Source organism: Strix uralensis, chromosome Z (assembly GCF_047716275.1).
Source record: "Strix uralensis isolate ZFMK-TIS-50842 chromosome Z, bStrUra1, whole genome shotgun sequence".
Lineage (NCBI taxonomy): Eukaryota > Metazoa > Chordata > Aves > Strigiformes > Strigidae > Strix > Strix uralensis.
This window is the reverse complement of record NC_134012.1, coordinates 76,621,769-76,644,294: the sequence shown is the minus strand read 5'-3', so window position 1 is coordinate 76,644,294 and position 22,526 is coordinate 76,621,769. Positions and strand designations below refer to the sequence as shown.

The 22,526-nt window shown below is 40.9% G+C and overlaps 1 protein-coding gene across 5 annotated transcripts in view; it reads right to left on the bottom strand.

The window, feature by feature from the left end:
- TUT7 (terminal uridylyl transferase 7) overlaps positions 1 to 22,039 on the bottom strand; it is a 37,313-nt gene extending 15,274 nt beyond the window's left edge. For all 5 annotated transcript variants that reach the window (XR_012627182.1, XR_012627183.1, XM_074856709.1 and 2 more), the window contains exons 1-13: positions 21,931 to 22,039; positions 18,865 to 19,391; positions 11,502 to 11,677; positions 10,813 to 10,929; positions 9,643 to 9,820; positions 9,115 to 9,203; positions 7,469 to 7,520; positions 5,622 to 5,691; positions 4,625 to 4,751; positions 3,752 to 3,871; positions 2,501 to 2,632; positions 1,576 to 1,756; positions 78 to 1,219 (exon numbers count right to left, since the gene is read on the bottom strand). Coding sequence is in view for 3 of the 5 variants with exons in the window: in XM_074856709.1 (XP_074712810.1) it covers positions 78 to 1,219; positions 1,576 to 1,756; positions 2,501 to 2,632; positions 3,752 to 3,871; positions 4,625 to 4,751; positions 5,622 to 5,691; positions 7,469 to 7,520; positions 9,115 to 9,203; positions 9,643 to 9,820; positions 10,813 to 10,929; positions 11,502 to 11,677; positions 18,865 to 19,360 (2,880 nt within the window). In the remaining 2 variants the exon portion in view is untranslated. The remainder of the gene's footprint in view (positions 1 to 77; positions 1,220 to 1,575; positions 1,757 to 2,500; positions 2,633 to 3,751; positions 3,872 to 4,624; positions 4,752 to 5,621; positions 5,692 to 7,468; positions 7,521 to 9,114; positions 9,204 to 9,642; positions 9,821 to 10,812; positions 10,930 to 11,501; positions 11,678 to 18,864; positions 19,392 to 21,930) is intronic.
- Positions 22,040 to 22,526: the final 487 nt, after the last annotated feature.

Here is a 22,526-nt window from a genome sequence, read left to right as displayed (position 1 = left end):
ATGAATTTGAGAAACACTGTCATATAACTGATAATAGAACACAGCAATATGTTTATATTCTCATACAGCTTGCTTACCTTGCCCTTTGTAAACGCTGTTTTACTGAATTCATAAAAAAGTTCCGATTCTAAACACTGTTCTATTGTGTTCTCTTCAAAAAGGCTTCCCTTCTCAGTAAGATGCTCTTGACTCAAGTTGATCCTCAAAGGTCCATCCACATTTTCTTCAAAATGTTTGCTCTCATATTTACTTGGGATAGAAAAATCTTCTTCTTCCTCTGACAGTACATCATCGTCTCCAGATCCAATATATGTGTTATCTAGTTCATCTCCAGCTCTTAGGACACCGCCACACTCTCTCTGGTTTAGAAGACTTGATTCTTCCTCTTCTTCTTCCTCATCATCTGAGTTAATCATTTGGGATATTTGACTCTGTGATGAACATACGAATTTTTTCAGGGATTCATCCAGTTCATCAGTATCTTCAGTGCTCTCCTCATCAACGTCAATCTTGTCATCCACTATACCACTGCATTCTAAGCCAAACTCGTCACTCTCTGTAAGTGCAGCATTTTGAAAGTGTTCTATGTCTGAAATACTACATGTCTCTGTATCATGCTCATTCACTCTAACAGGGAGATCTCCACTATCACTGTCTTCATCTATTCCCTGCTCAATAGTCAAGATATTATTCCATCTTCTTTTTTGTTGTTCATGTTCTTCCTCTTCCTCCTCTTCTTCCTCTTCATTTCCACTCTCTGTCTCTTCACAACTTGGTTTAAAATCCTCATTATCTCCAGAAATAACTTCCTCAATTATGCAGTCTGAATCCTCATGGGCAATTCCCAAATGACTTATATCATCAGCCAGCTCTTCTTCTGTGAAGCCTTCTGAGCCATCACACAGTTTTGAAGGATCAGTTCTATGTGCCTGGGGTGTACCTGTAGTCTCAGTTATGCAATCTTCCACTACTGCTGTGTTTGTTCTATCATCCAAGTTTTGCAACTCAGAATTTTCAGGCTTTATAGTATCTTTTCCATGGTCCAGCATTTGAGATTTCTCCTCATTGGCATTTGGAGAGGATTTTTTGCTCAATTTTGCACTTCTTTTGTGAGGCAAGGCAAAATACTTGTAAGTTGCTCTCAGACAGTGAAGAATATACTCATACACTAACTGGCTGTTCAGAGTTCTTGCCACATTCCTTCTGACTGAATATGGGTCTAGTAGAAAGAAGAAGTAAGCCAGCAGTGCAGGAGTTAATTTTTTTTAAAAAGAATACACTTACATCCTTACAAAATTTGAATATATTACTGTCAGTTACTCTAAAACATTGTGTAGGGACGTAAGATCTATGAACTGTGCTGAAGAGAATTTTTAAGTCCACTTAATTACTTTTGATAATGTTGAAAAAATACCCAAGAGAAATATTACTTTGATTTTTTTTCAAAATATATTCTACTATATTATTGGTAATCACAGTCCGATATTTAAAAATTTTAAGTTATTACACACAGTGTCAATAGCCAAGACAGTACCCTAGAAAATTAAACTTCTTTGAAGTTTGATATATATATACCTTCCACAGCAATGCGCTTTTTAGGCCAGTCCTTTGACTCACGAGACACTGTTTCTTTGAGCCGTATGCTAATAACCAAATCAGCCATATTGAACTCCAAGGCATAGAAACGAAGCAGTTCTACCCAGAGCTGACCAGCAGGTGCTGTACGCCGCTGTCCTGAATCAAATACTAAGTGAACCTGTCAATTACAGAAGAAAAGCTGAAATAATATTGAATGCACAAGTGTTTAGCTGTTACACTTCCTTGTATTTCATCTGTAATGTAATATTACATAATTTATAGTTGCTTCTATACTCCTGCAATTGCAATAAAAACGGCAATTAAAAAATTGGAAGAGATAGTGTAAACTCGGATTATAAAATTTCAAAATGAAAGACTGCAGCAGTGGTAAAGAATAGCATCAATGATTAATAACAATTGCTTAAGTGTTTATGCTGTAATTTATAAATTTCCAAGAAGATATCACATCTAATCTAATTGGACAGAATGGATTATATAGCCTATTTTCTAGCAAGGCCTAAACTGTATTGCTAACTGTCATAACATTCAACCATATGGTGATACTGTTTCTTGCAAAGTTGTTGTAAAATAATTTGTAAGAACAGTTCAAAGCTAAGAGGAAATATTTTTCATACACTTAACCTACTTCTGAGATAAAAGTGCTTCAACGCTATAAACTATATTCTTCCCTGACAGATTAAAACCCAGGGTCTTATCAAAGAGTTTGAAGTAACACCTAGTTTCCTGCTAGCTTCTTGGCATCAAGAGGCAAACATAGTAAATCTTGCATCAGTCATGCAGTCTCTTAGTTCTGCCCCTTGTTTTGCAACATAAAACACAAAACAAAAATAGAAGATAGTTCTTTTTTTGAGAACAGCGATAGCTGCTGAACTAGTACAGAAATAAATTAAATTGTTCAGACCTTGCCCCTTCTAGGGGAAGTTTCTTGTGGCAAATCAGAATCATCAGTGGGGTTATGCTCCCAAACCACAGCATCATTCTCAACTTCTTTCAGATGAAAATTAGTTAATTTGTTTAATGAGAATCCTCCAATCTAAAGAAAACAGAAATAGAAACATACAGCTAACTATCACGTGAACTTTAAATCTTACTCCCCCATGGCAGTAAGCCAAATTAAAACAGAACGAAGTTTAAAAATAGCTGTTACAGGCCTAGAATATGTCCCAATCTGCTTCTCTCTTCTCCCTATACTTCTCTACAAAAAGCTCTCGAGAGTTCAGTGCTTTTGGAAGGGTATCCATAAGCCATAGAATCTTGTCTTTGAACATTACAGAAGCAAAAATACATGTTTTTCAATTATATGGCCATATACTTTAGGACGTTTCATTCAGTGCAGAGAGTGGAGAGGCTTTGGGAATGAGTCAGTCGTGTATTGAAGGAAAATGTTACCTGCAAGTCCCATGTGATTGGTTATGGAAGCTGGAACATGCACACTAAATATAAACAGGTGACTATAAGAACAAAAACAGGTGCCATGAAGATAACACCTGAATGGTGTCCTGGAGAACTGGATTCTGGATTTGTGTTCATAATACAACTCCCAATATTACGATGAATTTCAGCATCTAAACTCAAGAAATACATACTCTAAACCCCTAGTCTGATCCCTTGGGCAGATATCACACCAGTGTGCTCCCCAACTCTGGTCTACATTTTGAGGAACTAGATATCAAAATCCAAGGCACTGTTTTGGGATGTAGCTATGTAATTCAGAGTTCTCAACTCCGGAAGCAACGCTGAAGAAATGAGGAAGTAGATTGTTATTAAGTGCATTATTCAATGCCCAGCTCTCTTTACTCACAAAGGGGACAACAGAGCACTTAATTCAATAACTAGGATTGTTAATTGCGTCCTTACAGACAAGCATACAAAGGTTACAGAATCACAGAATCATCTAGGCTGGAAAAGACCTTGAAGATCATTTAGTCCAACCATTAACCTCACACTGACCGTTCTCAAATACACCATATCCTTAAGCGCTTTGTCAACCTTACAGGTTAGGTGTAATCTTGCTGAATTCACATTATTTCCCAATTTCTGCAGAAACAGCTGGCTTACGGCTTGCTCAGAATAGCAAGAAGCTGACAGGTTACATGCCACTACAAGTGATTGGTCCTCTCATTCATACTATTTGGTGCATTAATGCACATACCCAGGGTCCCAAATAGACAGGTAGAAAAGGCTCTTTCCTCTGTTGTAGAAAGAAAACAACCATTAAAGCGAACACGTAAGGTGACAAGCCTCCCTCTTCAGGATGATCAACACAGCACAACTGTAAAAAAAATTGTGCAGTCATTAAGGCTTCAAGTGATACCATGAAAAATACTCTTTTAATTACTATTCAGAAGTCTATCACGTTAAAACACTGACAGAAACTCAGACATCTTTGAGCTCTTACAAGATGGACTTTGTTCTCAAGGCCTGCATATTTACTGGAGTCATGTTATTACCATAATGTTTTCAGTGTAAGAGCCATTGGATGCAGACTGGCAAAACAGACAGCATACAGCACATTAGCAAAAATGACGACTCATTTTATGTAGATACAGTACAAGTCAAACGTTTTTCAATCTTTTTCTTAAATCATATTTTAATTCCAGACACACAAAGTTTTAGAACAAGTTATTTTAATTCACAAGAAAGTTTTCATCTACATATGGAAACAAGCAGCTTTTTCCTTTAATTTTTTTTCATGATGGATTAAGTTTATGGGAAACTGGTAGTTCCATTTCATATACATTCTTCTGACTTGTTTGGTAACAGAGCAGGATACTTACAGCCTGCATACCACTGGCTGAGCTTAAAATTCCACTTTTGAAATTTAGTGGAACATTATAGCACACAAATTATAGTTACGTAAGTTATAAAATTTACAATTTAAAGAAAACGTAAATATCCTTTTTCCAACTTTTTCTAAAGACAGTTTCAGCAACTGTTTTCTAAACCATACCTACAGTCTCACCAGCATAGTATCAATGTTCATTTGATATTTATTCAAGGATGGTGGAGTACAAATGACTCTTACCTTCGCCCAGTACCTGAAGGCAATTACTAAAGGTACTACAGTAGGTTCCAGTTTTCCAAGTGTAGCCAAATGGCTTGTTGTCAGCCAAGCATTCTCATTCCCTGCACTCACTTTACAAATAAGGCCACTGAAACCCAAAAAGAAACAAAGTAAAACATCTTGGAGGTTTTGTAAGAACAGCCATGTATAAGATAACATCTCACAAAAAGTTGTAGCAGAAGGCTGTAAGGAAAGACTTATCAGCCTCTCAAAGACACTGTATCTACATTAAAAGAAGCATGGAAAATCAATTCAGTTTATGGTTAGGTTGAAGATATATGCATTATAATTTTCTATTGAAGTGTTTTCAAATGCAATTAAAATTTAAGTATTTGTTACTAATTACATTAATTCACTAAAGTAAAAATTACAGTACTAATTTCCTTCATGAATCAAAAACATTTTCCTGTACCACACCCATCAGAAGATAGTTTCTGTGCTGTTTTCACAGCACAAGAAATATTTTCAAATAGTGAAAGATCAACATAGCAGCAAATAACTGGTAATATTTCTGTATCAGTAGCTGTTCATAGAATGTTTCATGAATCTTAAGCGATATCCATTAAATGGGCAGAATAAAACGTCTTCCACTTGTTCTCAAAATACTGGTGAAGCTAAGCAAACTGATCTTGCCCTTACAGAAATTCATAATTTAATATGGTATCTATATTACCATAAGGAAGGAAAGTTTCTGCTTAAGTAGTTATCCCAAATGGAAGGGTAAGGGTACATGCTGGAAGCCATAATGGTTGAAGGGACTGGAAAATACACCACTGAGGACAGAACAACCCTTACCCTCTTATTCTATGTTAGGAATGACTTGCCCATGAGTGTTAGTTTGTGTTTCAAGATCCATGGAACTGTAATAATTTAGTACAGAAACGTCATTTTTCAGATGTTGGTACATATAATTTACATTGCTATATACTATTAGAACACACAAAGTGACAACCAAGACCTTTGCTTTTCTCTGCACACCACCGTTGGTATTCTAGCATGGAAATCTGCATCAACTTCCATAAAAGATTCTAGGCAGGAAAAAGAAAAAAAGAAGCCATGTTAAAGCATGGTGTTGACAAAAAAATGTTGAAATGGATGCAACTAGAGGAGTACAGCTACAACCTCAACTTCTTAATAAAATGACTAATTTTGAGACAAATAACTCAGTACATCTGATAGGTTAATCCTGTTACTCTTTTAAAAGCAAGTTTTTCATATGTGGTGGATAGAGTATGGTCTATATGATAAACACTGTTAAGAAAATAAAAAAAGAGGAACTTTTCAAAATTCATATACACAGTAGGTATAATTAAGTAGGTATATTTTGGTGAAGTGCTGGCTTCAGTAATCCAGGCATACAGACAGATCAATGGCATCTGTAAAACAATGTTAGTGTGAAAGACATAAAACCACAGCATTATGTCAGTACTAGACAGAAAGAAAATACCCAAGTTAATTTTCCCTGGTAATCTAGAAATGCTCTATGTAGGTGTAAGAACAGGCTTACTGACATGATGTAATGTCTTCTTGCTATGCTTAATTTTTATTTTTGCTCTTATTCTTTATATAGGTTTCCAAATACAATTCAGCTACATTTTTATCTTACCACTAAAATAGTACAGATGCCACTGCAGTCCTTTCTCCAAGTGGAGTTCATTGATCCAAATGGGGATTATTTTTTGATGCCTCACTGTTTCACTGGGCCAGGTAGAAAGAATACTATGAAACAATTTTAGATACCCAACTCAAAAGTTCTGAAATGGCAAGGTTTTCTTGATGTTACCTAGCCATTTGGATACCTCCTTCGAAAAACATCTTGCTCTTACCACTGGGGTACCTCAAACACCTAACGCTCCGTCCCTGTATCTTCTGCTGCACAGAAAAAGTCTTTGCACAAAATGTTAATGCAAATATTGCTTCCTTTCAAAACACATTAGAGAACTTCTTATGGGTTGTGGGCCTTCATTTGTCCAGTCTGGCTGAACAATAACCCCATTCTCAAAGATTATAATGGTCATCTGACCAGACAAGAAGATGCACATACAATGGAGGTGGGAATGGCAATAAGAAAAATCTAGGTCAGTAAATATATGTAAGTTTAATATATGTATTTGGAACCATACTGTCCAATTTCCCAACTGTGGGCATAAAGCAAAGCAAGAAAGTAGTAAAGCTACTTTTTACAATCTGCATTTAAAAAGACAAGAGTTTCTTTCCCATCTTTTCATTTTTTGCCTGCATATGCTTGAATTGTCTTAAGTGCATTTCTTTTAAGACCTTAAAATTTACTTGCCTGTATTAGTGCCTAGAGTTGTATTCATCACCTGGAAAAAACATGTGTCTGTATGCAGTCCTTTGTACGTGGCCTCACTGCATTAACAGGCATGTGCACATAAGTATAGGAAAAGAGACCCCAATCTGAAAGTATGTTACTAAATTTCTGATCACATGTTAGAAGAGCTTAGGCTACTTTCTGTACTCTACATGGCTATAGAGCAGTCTGGGGAAAGGCAGACAGCACAGTCTACCTTCAGTTCAATGACGTCTTCACTTACAATGTAGAAGAAAGCCTCCCACTACAAATTGCTCATGTCAACACAAACAATGGGACTTCAATAGTCATAAAACTGAATATAAAACCAAAGTTAGTTATGCCAATGTATTATTTCCTGAAGTATTTTTCAGTTTCACATCTTTCTGAAAAAAAAAAATAGCATGTGGTTTACCTGTTTAACAGAGGTGGAATTCAACAATACTAAGCAGTAATAGTTTAACAGAAGTAGAAAGGCAGCAATTTCTTCTTACCACTGTTCTGGAGACTTTCTTGCACAAGTAAGAGAACATCTGGTTGAGTCATCTGTCAGTAAAAGTAATAAAGCTGTTTTCATAGCTGTCAATAAGGTGATTTCTCACAACTCAAAAATTTTAAAACATCACTCCTAGGCCACTTCTGTTTTCCTTCCAGAGAGGGCAGAAAGAAGGAAACTTCTCTTAGTCCTTGGCTATTGCTAAACGCTATCAAAAGGAGCACAAACTCCACTTATTTTGAAGAAAAAAATTAATCCGGGAGTAATTGTAAGTAAAGCTATTTTCACCTCTATCAAAGGCTTGGTTGTGGGAAAAAAAACACCAACAGAAACACTATTTCATTGTGCTTAAATATGATTGCCTTCTGATATAACGGATCGACCTCACAAAAGATTGGAATCATAGCTTTTTTAAAGTTAGATGCAGTTTACAAATTTGGATCATTCTTTTTTCCTACATTTCCATCTTTGTTTCCTAGAAGAAATACCAAATTTTAACTATGAGACTGCCAAATCAACTACAGCAGGAGTAAGTTCAAGTATGAAATCAAAAGCTTTACAGAGTCCTTAATTTCTTTCCAACGTTCAAGCATAAAGATGTATAGAAAGAACTAACATGACAAATCAAGACTTTAAATTACTTCACAAATAAATGACTTAAGATAGTTTCATGGCTCAAAAATAACCTAGCAATCACTCTGATGTGCATATATGAGTAGAGAAACAAGATTATAGAAGTGCCATTTAATCCAGCTGTAAGATAAATAATGAGCTATCTCATAGGACTGCTAGGAGTACAGATGTTTCAAGTGTTTTCAATTTTTCAGAAGAAAGATTCAATAAAATAAAGCTATATTACACTGCCTATTACTGGTGTATGAAGCAAGGAATGTTAAAAAAAGGGCATTTTAATGTGATAGCTCTGTTTTACCTAATGCATTTTCATAAAAAATGCTACTACTACACTGTAAATTATATTTAAACTATAATCTACATAAAGGTGTGTCCTGGTTTCGGCTGGAATGGAGCTAATTTTTTCTTCTTAGTAGGTACAACAGAGCTGTGTTTTGGATTCAGTATGGGATTTGTTATGAGAAGAATGCTGGTAATACACTGATGCTTTTAGTTGTTGCTAAGAAATCAAGTACTTTTCAGCTTCCCATGTCCTACTAGTGCACAGGTGTACAAGAAGCTGGGAGGGAGCACTGCCAGAGCAACAGACCGAAATCAGCCAATGGAATATCATACAATGTCACGCTCAGTATATAGATGAAGGTTGTCTGGAAAGCTCGCTATCACTTCTGAGACTGTGGTTTCAGGATTTTCTCTCCTCTGGGTTCCCTAGCTGGGAACGGGCCGAACATTGGTGGGCGGGTAGTGAGCAATCACATTGTGTATTACTTGTTTGTAATTTTTATTATTACTATTATTATAATTTTCATTTTATTTTACTTCAATTATGAAATTGTTTTTATCTCAACCTATGAGTCTTCTTACCTTTACCCTTTAATTCCCTCCCCCATTCCCCAGGGTGGAGGACAATGAGTGGCTGCATGGTGTTTGGCTGCCAGATGGATTTAAACCATGACAAGGTGAAAACATTCAAAACCACTTAGACATACTTAATAAAATAGTCTTACTTACATTGGTAGGAAACTGGATATCTATGTTTATGTCTGAAGTTTTGAAACCAAATCTGCTATAGGAGGAGCCATACAATCTCAATGAGCACTCTGTAACAAAAAGAATTATATTGCATTTACTCTATACCTAATTCTAAGTCTGTAGCTACTCTATCACATTGTCAGTAGATCTTAAACCTAGTTTTGATAACCACAGGAAATTAAGGGTCTTCCAACAGCACAGAATCATGCTAGGAAATCCTGCCTTCCATGCTGTTGCTAGTAAAGGCTTATCATGAAGGTCAGATGTCCCCTATGCCTTGTTCATCTTTACTTTTTACTACAGGTCTGTTTGGGTCATGAGCACCATTGTAATTTAATTCTGACACAGGATTATATCACCCCATCATGTCATTCAACAGGCTAGTAGCTAAATATACTGTTTAAGAATTTAGCTAGCCAAACATTTTAATTAAGTTTTCACTTTATGAGCTGTTGTTTGTTTTAAAGTTGGCATATCTAGCATGTAAAAACAAAATTCAAATAATACCTGGCAATTTTTGACGCAGTAAGTTTTCCATCACTATTTTAATGTTGAGCCTTTCTTCTAGATCTTCATTATTTAAGCCAAACTCCTGTACTACATTTTCAATAGCAACACCAATAGCTTGTATCTGAGAAGGTGTTGGAGGTGGCAGAGCAGTCAGCAGCTGTTCTTCTTGTTTTTCCTTTAAAGACAGTAACACTGAAGTTTTAATGATTTCCTTGAGTTGCTTGATGTGCTAGAATGAATGTCTGCAACTCATTCCAAGTAACACCACCACAGGTTTTTCAGATAATGGAGGTAATTGGAAGCAAGAACATCAAGAGAGAAACTATGACAGGTATAAAGAATTATATATTCCAGGAGGCTTCAGTAATGTGCAGAGGTAAATATACATGTATTTGGAACACTAAAAAAAAGAGTCACCAATTCTTTCATCACCTATGAAGTGGGAAAGGGTGGGAGTTAAAGAGAAAGAAATAGAAAACCTGCAGAAGACAAATATTTTTGTCCACTTCAAGCTGAGACAGTAAATGGAATAGAAGACACTTAAAAAGAAAGTAAAATTGAGTTTATGTTGGAAGTTATTTTGATGTTTATGTTCAAAACAAACCTATTTCCTTTACGTATACACAAGCCTCTAATACTCCAGAAGTTCCTAATTTTTACAGCATTTCTGAATAGAAATCTTCACCCTGACATATAGGTTATAATTTTTAATTGTCATACCAACTATATTTGCTTATTGCTACTCCTCGTTGCTCTGGACTTGATCAAAACTGTTCATTGTTGAAATATGCCAATCAAATATACAACAAGGATACACATAACTAGTCTACAAAAACAATTATAGAACAGCATACAGAAGAGTCAGTTGGTACAGCTTTATTCTACTTCAATCACCAGTAACAAAATATTACTGAGTTAATGAGGACTTCTTTTAATATTAATAGGCATGAAAAATACAAATTAAATTCCAAAGTTGATGGAGGAAACAAAGTCTAAGTCTCAAGTTTACACTTTTTACCAGTATCACTAAGTAACAGTTTTTAACAAGATTCAAACATGGTAAAAAATGCAAAATAATTTTAGAAGCAATGCAGTTTCATTGTCATTAGTAGGGTGAGGACAGTTTCATAAGTCTGCATTTTATACTTTTTCTTGTCCTTAACTCACCTTTAGGCTTTTCTTGTGTCTTTTCTCTTTAATATGCTTATGAGCAAAAGCCACCGACTCAATCAAAACATCACATAATTTGCAGGTGTATTTTGCTGATGGGTAGCTTCGAGATTGCTAGAATAAAGATAGTAAAAAAACCCTAAAATATAGAAAGATACTACCTTCATTTTATTCAATACCCTTGCTAAGTTGAAAAACTAACTGTGAAATCCTGAAACATTCACTTTAGTTCTCCTAACTCCATCTTTACAGTCAGAAAGTTTGCATATCAAATATAATGCTGGAAGAATGGTGGTATACTGGGTCAATCAAGCCCAACACCTTGTCTTTTACAGTGGAAAATACCCAATGCCCATGGAAGAATATATTAACCAAACAAACACAATGCAAGTTTTCTGGTCCACCGCCCCAGCATCTAGTGATCTGACATTAATTCATGAACTAAAGGTGCTGCCATTTTTGTTGCTTAAATTGCTCCCAAACCAGATTTATTATAGTAAAAAAAGATTTATTATAGTAAAAGAAACAAAGGATAACCTGCCTTCTCTTGACAATTCATTAACATCACTCATTTTGTACATTACATCAACTCTATAACTAGACTTTCTAGCTACAGTCAGAGAAATTGCTCAAAGTGTACCCTCTATACTGTATTTACAGACAAAAAAAATAGTAAACAGTGGCACCTTCTTCAGTCTATAAACGCAGTCTCTCTTCAATCGTTCTTCAGCTTGCTGCAACCCTAGAAGTTCTTTTGCTGACAGCACAGATTCATCTATGACTGGACCATCCACTTCATCTTGATCATACTCATCTTTTCTAGTTCTTCTCGATCTTCTTGGTTTCCTAAGTTTCTTCATTTCTTATAAAGAGTTATGAGAGCAAATATGTCAAATAACTTCAGAGTACCTCACAGCATTTTGTTTTATTCTTTAATTACCGTTCTACTTATGTGCAAGTCAAAGAAGATACAAACCATCTACCCTGCATGGTTTCATAATCTATTCTGTGCAAGTCTGATAATAGCAAGAGCATATATTTATGTCATAACCTATAGTACCTTTGTTCTGAACTACTAAAAACCACTAATTTGTCCCACTGAAGTCACTGACCTTATTTAGATAGCTTTGTTAAAACTGGCAAAAAAAGTGAAGTTAAATGCAATAGATTTCACTGCCTAGTTGAGACATACATGTAGGCATTATAATGAAAAGGTAGGATATATCCAAAGATTTCAGGATGCCTGGTCAGGCTTAGGCAGATGAACAAGCTAGAAAGTGAACTGACCCACAGACCACTAGAATTAGAGTGTAGGCCAATCTGAATGATTTGTAAGAGCTAAAAGCATTATAATACAGCACTGCCATGGCTTAGCAGACATACAAAAATTTATTATCACCAGTGATAACTGCCTGTTAACATCACTTGCTTTTCAACTAAACCAGCATATGGATAAGTATTGCCTTCACATTATGAAACAGACAAGTGGAAAAAAGAACCCACAACCCTGTTGGCTACGTAAGTCAATAAATAATTAACTTGCTAAGTATTTGCACACATTGCTTAATAAAGCTATAAAACTGCAGAATAAACATACTTAGAAAGCTTGTTATATTTACAGCAAAAGGTCTGGAAGAAATTCATGTAAATACCACTTCTACTTTAAAGCAAACTTTGTCACCATTTTGAAGCAGGTATTGTTACTGGTCCAAAGAATACCTGTAAAAATCATCTCAGGCCAGATTTTCACACGACTTTAGATCACATCTTACCTTTCACTTGAACAACTAGACAGGATGTCCAGATGCATGTAATTTCTCAAGTTCCCTGCTTCTAAGAACGCTTATGCAACTTCCTTAGACACCAAAACCCTTGTCACAGCATGGGGTTTTTGTTTGTAATAATCAAAAAAACCCCAAACATAAACCACAACTGCTCTGCCAAATACACCTACAAAGTTTCTTTCCTGTGACCACAATCTTTGTCCGTGATAACTGGCAAAAGGGAAACAACCTGGCTGCATATTTTGAACCAGTTACTTGGTTCAGTTCACCAAGCAGCATGCATGTGCTAGTGTTGTAAACAGGAACAGGACAGGAATGGTAACAATCTCTTTCAGAAGCAACACAAGTTTATGATGGAATAAACAGAACTAAGCCTTAACAGGTTGCAGGGACAGGGACAGTGCTCCAGAGGAAGCTCCAAGGAGCAGAAACAGAATTCCAAGTCTCTGAACTTTACACATCCCTTTCATTTTCCATGCCAACTCTCCTGCTCAAACTTCTAAGACCTGCCACACTTGTTTGACTACATTTTTACTGTTCAGTGTAGACAGAACTTGGGAGAAAAATGTGCATTAAATGAATGTTTTTGCAGGAAAGCGTGTGACAAGAACTTACTTACCAACTATTTCTGTAATCACTAAGTAACTTTAAAAAAATTACAAGGTAAATAAATACTTCTAATATTTCGTAGTTACAGTAGTGACAATATAATTATAGGTTAATGACTAAATAAAGGCAAGTCAAAGCTCCTGCAGAAAAATCAGTGCCTCCGAAATTTGATAAGCCTCCTTAGGAGCTAGAGTAAAAAGGCATAAAGGTAAAGGAAAGGGACAACCGCATAAAAGATTTCAAGTAAAAGGAAATGCTAAAAGAAACATTTTTAGTAATTGTTTGCCACTTGAAGGGACCTCAAGAGGCAAATTATGCCATGCCTGTGCTTTGCAGCAGGAGGAAATGAACTTTGTCAATCATAAGCAATGCTCACCTAACCTGTTCTTAAAGGCCTTCAGGTACATACTCCATGAGCTGCTCAAACAACCTCTAGTACTTCCCTAGCTCCACCATTAGAAACTCTCCCTTTACTCCTCATCTGAACCATTCTTGCTCAATTTTAGGCCCATTGCATTGTGTCCCATCTATTGGAAAGATGCAAGTCAGATTACTACTTCAGCTTTTTAATGCCTTTCTAGACAGCTGAAGACTGCTACCATGCCTCCCTACCCTTGCCTTCTGCAGAAAGATTGGGAATTGTATACAGTTTGTGTAGTTTCTGTTTTTTATGTGCCCTGGTATTCTCCTTGCTCTTCTTTGGACTGTTTCCATTTTATTCATTCAGGTGGGGTGCCAACGCTGGACAAAGTACTGCAACTGAGTTTACCAAAGACTTACAGAAAAAGGAGTGCTTCAGGCTGTGAATCTTTTTTTTTTTTCATGCTCACAACACCATGGCACTGACTACTCAATTATCATCACTCACCAAGGCAATCAGCTCTGGTGCAGGCGTTTCCTGCAGCAGAGCAGGGCACTACAGTGTGTGTAAAGTGGGGTTTCTGAGCTGGGGGAACCCCAGGGGTGCACAGAGACCCACCAGGAGCTGGCAGCTCTCATGAGAGTGAGCAGCTGACGAGGCTGGGCAGGGCCAGGAGTAACAGCAGCCACCTCCTGCTCGCACCACAGGCAGCCCCAGGAAGCACCAGCAGCCAGAGTGGGCAAACAGGGCAGGGCCCCTCAGCCAGGGTGGCAGTCGGCACCTCTTTGAAGGAGGGGCATTCCACCGGCCAAGTGGAGAGGTTTGAAGCTCGCATAACCTAGCCACTGGGCACCGTTCTGTGGCCATCTGCACAGGCCAAGGGCACTCATCCTACCTGACCCCCAAGGCAGGCTGGCAGGCACTCGTCTGAGAGTAAAAGCTGCAGCTCTGGCTGGGGAGTCTGCACCATCTACCCCAGCAGTGGCCAATCACTCCACCCAGAGGGGGCTGCTGAAGGGAGAGGCTGCAGTGCAGACCTCAGACTGCAGGAAGGGCCTGGACCTTTCTCCTGGGGAAGGGACAGGCAGCAGATCTGCCTGCAAAAGGTGCGACCAGGCAGAGGACCTTCTGCAGCAGGTGGCTGGACTGCAGGAGGCAGTGAGAAGGCTGCGTAGCGTCAGGGAGGCTGAGAAGGAGTTAGATAGTTGGTTCCAAGTGCAGTCTGCAGTGGACCCACAGCCCATGGCCAAGCAGCCAAAAACTCCCTCACCAGCATGCGTGGAAGGGAGAGGGGCCAATAGTGCAGAAGAATGGAAGCTTGCAACAGCAAGGACCTGTAGGAGGAAGAGGCTCCCCCTGAAGCCTGAGATGCCCCTGCAGAGCTGCTTCACTGCTCTGCAGACTGAAGAAGGACCTGTCACAACAAGATACGCTGGAGCTGAGTAAGGCAGCCTGATCTGCTCCCTGTATAACAACCAGTGCAAGTAAGAAGAGGTGATGGGTGATAGTAGCAGGTGACTCTCTTCTGAGAGTACAGAGGCATCCATGTGACAACATGATGCACTCTATAGAGGGGCGTGGTGCTTACCAGGGGCTTGTATCAGGGATGTCATTGAGAGACTACTGAGCATCATACAGTCCACTGACTGTTACCCACTGCTGTTTTTTCATGTGGGCACCAGTGACAGAGCCAGAAGCAGTCTGAGGTGTATCAAGAAGGACTACAGAGCCCTGGGAGTGGCAGTAAGGAACTCTAGAGCACAGGTAGCTGTTCCATGAATCCTTGTGGTCAAAGGGAAAGGGTCTGAAAGGGCTAGCTGAATCTGGCAAATCAACAAATGGTTATAGGACTGGTGCCACAGTCAGGAGTTTGGCTACTTAGACCATGGGATTTGCTTTGGGAAACCTGGTCTCCTGGGGGCTGGTGAGGTTCATCTGTCAGAGATGGGGAAGAGCATCTTTGGTCATAGTCCTGTCAAACTGCTGAAAAGGGTTTTAAAGAAAAGTTGCTGGGGGAGGGGAACCTCAATCCATCCCAATCCTACCACCTCAATGCCAGTGCCACCAATACATGCGCAGACCCTGGAGAGGGATCACAGGTCAGCAGGAGAGCACCTCAAGAGCAGCACAAAGGAATTCCAGACACTCCAGCCAGTAAGTCAGCTTCATCAGGGGCTGAACTGAAATGCCTCTGTGCAAATGCACATAGCATGGACAATAAACAAGAGCAGTTGAGAGACATGTGCATGTCTGCAGGGCTACGATCTTATTGGAAGGTTCCTATGACTGGAGTGTTGGAATGGAAGGATACAGGCTCTTTAGGAAGGACTGGCAGGGAAGACGAGGAGAGGGGGGTCGCCCTCTATGTCAATGACCAGCTGGAGTGCAGGAGCTCTGCCTGGGGATGGATGTGGAGCCAACTGAGAGTTTATGGGTCAGGATTAAAGGGAAGACAGGGATAGGTGATTTATAGTGGGGGTCTGCTACAGGCCACCCGACCAGGAAGACTGAGTGAATGAGGCCCTCTACAGACAGACAGGAGCAGCCTCATGTTCACAAGCCCCAGTCCTTGTGGATGTCCCATCTTTGCTGGGGACATGGACAGTGGGATTGAGTGCACCCTCTGCAAGTTTGCCGACAACACCAAGCTATGTGGTGCGCTTGACACACTGGAGGGAAGGGATGCCATCCAGAGGGACCTTGACAGGCTTGAAAGGTGGGCCTGTGCAAACCTCATGAAGTTCAACAAGGTCCTGCACCTGGATTGAGGCAATCCCATGCACAAATACAGGCCAGGCAATGAGTGGATTGAGAGCAGCCCTGTGGAGAGGGACTTGGGGTATTAGTGGATGGAAAAATGAATATGGGCCAGCAATGTGCACTCGCAGCCCAAGAAAGCAAACTGTATCCTGGGCTGCATCAAGAGAAGTGTGGCCAGCAGGTTGAAGGAGGGCATTCTACCCCTCTACTCTGGTCTGGTGAGACGCCACCTGGAGTACTCTGTCCAGCTCTGGGGACCACAAGATAAGGACATAGACCAGTTGGAGCAAGTCCAGAGGAGGGCCACAAAGATGATCAGGGGCTGAAGCACCTCCCTTATGAGGACAGGCTGGAAGAGTTGGGGTTGTTCACCCAAGAGAAGGCTTCAGGGAGACCTTACAGTGGCCTTCCAGTACTTAAAGGGGGCCTACAGGAAAGATGGGGAGGGACTCATTATCAGGGACTGTAGTGGTAAGATGAGGGGGTAAAAGTTTTAAATTGAAAGACAGTAGATTTAGGTTAGATATAGGGAAGACATTCTTTCCTGTGAGGGTGGTGAGGCACTGGAACAGGTTGCCCAGAGAAGCTGTGGCTGCCCCCTCCCTGGCAGTGTTCAAGGCCAGGTTGGACGGGGCTTTGAGCAACCTGGTCTAGTGGAAGGTGTCCCTGCCCACGGCAGGGGGGTTGGAACTAGATGATTTTTAAGGTCCCTTCCAACCCAAACCATTCTATGAATCTATGATTCTGATTCATTACAATTTCAGATTATTCGCTAAAAAATATACTTTATAATAACTTTTCCTCCCTCATTTGTACAGCTGATATTCATACTTAAAAAAGAGCATCTGCACACCTTTTGTATTTCATACTATATGTAGTTAATTCCTCCAATTGTGCAGTTATTTTAACTGACCTTCCTGCTTTTCTGCATTGAGTTCCTACCAGCTCCACAGCATATTCAAATTTAAAAGCACACGAGTAATAAGCATGCTGCCTTCATTCCCCATCAAGATAGTAATAAACATTGAACAGAATCCTCACAGATGCTTGCTCAATGCTTCTTACCATTTCGACATAATCTTTGTTAAGTATTTTCTTAGTTATCTAATTAGCCCTGCAACTCTGTTTATTAATTTCATCTAGAGAATTTTCCTTTAGTTGACTGACAGAACTGTCATGTAAGAGTGTCTAAAGTACTACAGTACTGGTACTAGCAGCATCTCTGAACTGCTTCTTCCATGTTGACAGGGGACTGATCACTAAAGAAATATATTAGAATGACTTGACATACTTTTTTCTTGACAAATCCACGTTTGCTGCTACTCATCAATACATCATCTTTCAAATACTTGTAGTAGGTTATTTGTTCCAGAACAGATTTCCAAGATTAAAGTTACGTACCATTTTTTAAATTCCACTTTTAAGAGACGTTTGCCCTTTCCTATATCATTTTGCCTGAATCAGTTCTTACATATGACTGCTGGTGGTTCCAAAAGTCTAATTCAGTGAATTCCTGAAGTTTCACAGAAAAAAGTTCATTAAACCCAGCAAATTTGAGAACTTGCAAGAGTATTATACTCTTTTCTCCTCATCTGAGGTTGAGCTTAAGTGTGCAAGAAGTGTTACTTCTAACAATAAGACACACTGGACACCTGCTCACAGTTTATCTTTTTAGTGATAGCTGATATCAAGGGAAATGTCATTTAATTCCTGGACTTCCTGGTATCAGCCAGCAATAGCTTTCCTTCTCAGCAGGGGGGCAGATCAATACTGTCTCTCGGACCCAGTCTTAACTAAAACAAGATAGATTTCTTCTTAACAGGCAGTTGTTCCATGTTAGCAGCACCTCATCTGTGCCTTAGTCTTTCTTATTTTATCTAATTATATTATATTCTTTAAAGCCTCCTCTGTTTGCTTTGATCTACTTCCTTCTAGTACTCACACGCAATGAAGATCTTAGGATATTTATCATGTGAGCCTGTTCTTCCTTGCATTTCAATACTTAGGGCTTGTATTCTCATGATTAGTACCAATTGCCCATAGAGAAGTTCAATATGCATAAAGAATTAGTTTTGTGTTATTGCTGTATTACTGTTGCTAGTGTTAAGTTCTCACAATACCTACAAGGCATTGTTTTCAGTCTTCATTAAGATATATTGTTACAGGCCTCATCAGTAGCTCCAAAATCGTACCCAGTATCAACCTAACTGAAACATCACTTATCAGCCTTGACAAATTCTATCAAATTGTACCTCAAAAACTGCAAACAGGGATACCACACACATGTTGCAATCTACTTACTCCTACCACTTATAAACTAACAAAGACAACACAATCTATAAAACAAGTTCTGCATCATTTGCTGTAACAATTTGTTTAAAGTGCTGCAGTATAACATAGTCAATAGCTTGCAATATATGACAGAACTAAAACAATTTTTTGCTTTAAGAGTGAATCTTGAAATTTTACTTTTCAGTAACACACACAGAAAGCTACTTTACTGGATAGCTATGTAAAAACAAACAAGTTCATTACCTGAGCTTCCTTTCTGCATGTCTGGTACATCTTCACTCATTAAGTCTTCCTGAAGCTGTCGTCTTACATTTCTATTTCCAGCACCTTCAACTTCATGAAAAGAGTCCTTTCTTGTCCTGCTATGCACAGGAATCCTGGCAGCGGATCTGTACTCTCTCCAGCTGTCTGAAGTACCACGATGGTCATCAGATACCCACTTCTTCATTTGGTCTCTCTGGGTATCATTTAACTTTGACCCTTGACTGTGAGTTGTGTTTTTAAGTGAATATGAGCTACTCAAAACACTACGTGGCCCTCGCCTGGGACTGCTTCCATAATGACCTGGTGTTCCCTTTTTCTTTTGCAGGCTGGTATTTGTTTTATTGCTATAGCCATTTCCGTATTCATCCATGACTTTGTAGTCTTTCTGTAAGGGACTTCCTTTTAATTCTTCTTGATGTAAAATTTCCTGTTCCTTATTTTGTTTTGCAAAGCATCGTTTTGCAGTATCTCCCATGATTACTGCTGTTCAATTTAGTGATTCCCGCCTAGAAATTAAGAAGTTAAAAGTTGCATTTTAAAATTAATCAAGCAATAAACACTGGTTATTATTTGTCATGGAAATCTTAACAATCAAAGCCCTGGTTCTGTAATACCATCAAGGCAAGCAAATCTTAGTAGAAAGCAAAATTTGCTCCAAACAAAAAAGGCAGTTCAAAACTCAGCTAGGTTTCTTCTCTTAGAATGTCTAACACCTGTGGGTGGTTCACAAAATGCAGGGACAGCCTATGGCTTTTTTGGGTATTAAGGTCTAGACACCTTTAGGACAGGTAACTTTTAAGAGTCCACATCAGTCTCAGCTCAGTACAAAAAAGCTTTGAAAGGAACTCTGTAGCATGTAGAATATGTAGGAGGCAATGGACCCAAAGCCATTCTACATCATCTGAATATTCCCCTTTCCCCACAGCAGACACTGTTCACCTTGTTAAGGATGAAAATTGTGATCAGAGAAGACAGAAGCGTAGAAGTTGAGCAACAATCTATCTGTCAGGCAAATATGATACAATGATTAAGAAACAATGCTGCACTCCCAGTGCACTTTGCACATTTTATCTAGACAAGCATTCTGAGGTCTCTCATTACTCAGTATTAAGCAGTCATATTTCATATTATTTTAGTATTCTTTAAAAGATCTGGGCTACTTATTTGCTCTCTTCTCCCCCCTTCCCCCTGACTTGGTCACATCCATGTTCTTATTGTAAAAGATTTCCAGGGAGCTATAACTCCAATGTTAGCATAAACCTGTGTGGATTGTGAAAGGGGGAGTTCCCTGGAAGAAACTGGCTAAATACATGTAAGTAGCAGCGGTGACATTGAATATTGCATAATTTAAATATAGCCACATACAACCAAACAAAAAAAGTTTTCTCTTTCAGAAGACACGTATGTGCTTAAGGATGCAGAGAAGGCTGTAGGGCATTTACAAGAAGCACTTAAACAGCAGGAAATGCCCTTCTGTTGCCTCTAATATGGGAGTGTCATGGTTTAACCCCAGCCAACAACTAAGTGCAATGCAGCCGCTCGCTCATTCCTCCCCCCTCCCAGTGGGGTGGCGAGGAGAATTGGAAAAAAGTAAAACTCGTGGGTTGAAATATGAATGGTTTAATAACTAAAATATAATAATAACAAGAGAAATAAACCTCAAGATAAGACAAGTGATGCACAGTGCAATTGCTTACCACAAGCTGACTGATGCCTGAGCAGTGATCCCTCCCCTGCCAACTCCCCCAGTTTCTATACGGAGCATGACATCCTATGGTATAGAATATCCCTTTGGCTAGTTCGGGCCAGCTGTCCTGGCCATGCTCCCTCCCAGCTTCTTGTGCACCTCCTCGCTGTCAGAGCATAAGGTACGGAAAAATCCCTAATTTAGGATTAAGTGCTACTTAGCAAAAACTAAAACATCAGTGTGTTATCAACATTATCATCACAGCACTATACCAGCTATGAGGAGAGAAACTAACTCTATCCCAGCTGAACCCAGGACAGGGAGTAGGGTGCCTGATTTTCTTAAATGTTTTTTTTAATTCTGCACGCCCCAAAAGCGCCCTTATGCATTTCAGTGTCTGCTTTTCACAGGCATGAAGCTTTTAGCATTTATCCCCCTCTTAAGCAGAAGAGGTTTTTTTGCTCTCACATGAGTGGCTAAACAAGTAGGATTCCTGTCCTAAAGACCTGAATTCGCAGCCCACTATGTACAACTGTGGAGATGCAGCTATAGCAGCTAAGAGCTGAAAGAAGTTTCAAACGCACATGGCGAACTCGCTTCCTATTTTAGGAAAGAAACTGCTGCCAAATCTGAAATTCAGAGTGACCTAAAAACAGCTCGTTTTAGAGTCATCCCCAGAAGCAACGCCCGCACCCAGCCGCCAAGCTGGATGACGACACACTCCCTGCACTGAAGTGAGACAAGTCAAAGTTTACACCCGCCTCTGGCTCCCAGCCACGACGCAAGGTGCCGTCTTGGCGTGGGGGGCGAGGAAGGGGGGTGGCCGGCCCCGCAGGGCCAGCGGCGATGCAGCCGGGGTCCACGAGGTTCCCTGCGGGTCAGAAGCAGCAGGCAGCACCGGCCAAGTTGGCACCGGGACCCAGACAGCGGTGTTACGATACCGGCCTCCACCACCGTCACCACCCCGCACGAAACACGCGATGTGGGCCGAAGCTCCCTTGCTCCCAGGCGGCAGCTTCCGGCCCCCTCCTTCCAGTCCTCCCGCCGGCTGACGAATGCTGCCAGCCCCGTCCTGCCTCCCTCCCACCCTCCGAACAACCCAAGGCCCGGGGAACAGGGGCAGGGGGACAGCCAGGCGGCCGGTGCAGGGCAGCGGCGCGGGGCGCCCCGCTCGGCCCCGCCGACTCAGCCGGACAGCCCGCGGGCAGAGGGGCCGGCGAAGCGGCGGGCGGGCCGCGGCCCAGGCCCCAGAGGGAGGGAGAGAGGGAGGGAGGTGCAAGGGCGAGCGACAGGACGCCGGGGGACGCCGCCCGGAAGGCCTCGCCCAGCCGCCCCCCCGCCGAGAGAAGGGCACTCACCGACCGGCGACGACCCGCCCGCTACGGCTGCCCTGCCATTGTGCCGCGGCGGAAACGGCACCGGTCCCTCGCGCGGCCCGTCCGCGCGGGTCTTCCGGCAGCCCGGCCCCGCCCCCGCCGCCCACCGGGGCGGGGCGGGGCGGGGCGGGGCGGGGCGGGGCTGCCTCGAAGAGCGAGAGACGGGGATCTGCGGGCTGGCTCCGGCGGCGGGCGGGGCCGGGCCTGGCCCCCGCGCCCCCCGCCCTTCCCCCCCCCCCCCCCCCCCCCCCCGCGCCGGCCGTGTCCGGCGTGGATCAGCGGGCGGGCAGTGGCCAAGGCGTTGTGTCACAGCCAGCCCTGCCAACGCGGGACACACGAGTGGCCGTGGAAGGCTCTTCCTCGCAGCTGCGAGAGCGTGGCAATTACTGTTCTGGGGAACCCCACCAAACCGGAGAGGTGTATCGTGTGCACTGCAGTCATCTTCCTGGAAATGCAAGGGTAAATAAATGGATGGGCACAAGCAATCGGAAAACCAGTACAATATAAGCAACTACAGCAGAATAGTCCCTGAATGTAACGCTGTTTGCTTGTCTGTTGGAGAACTGAAGATATGGCCG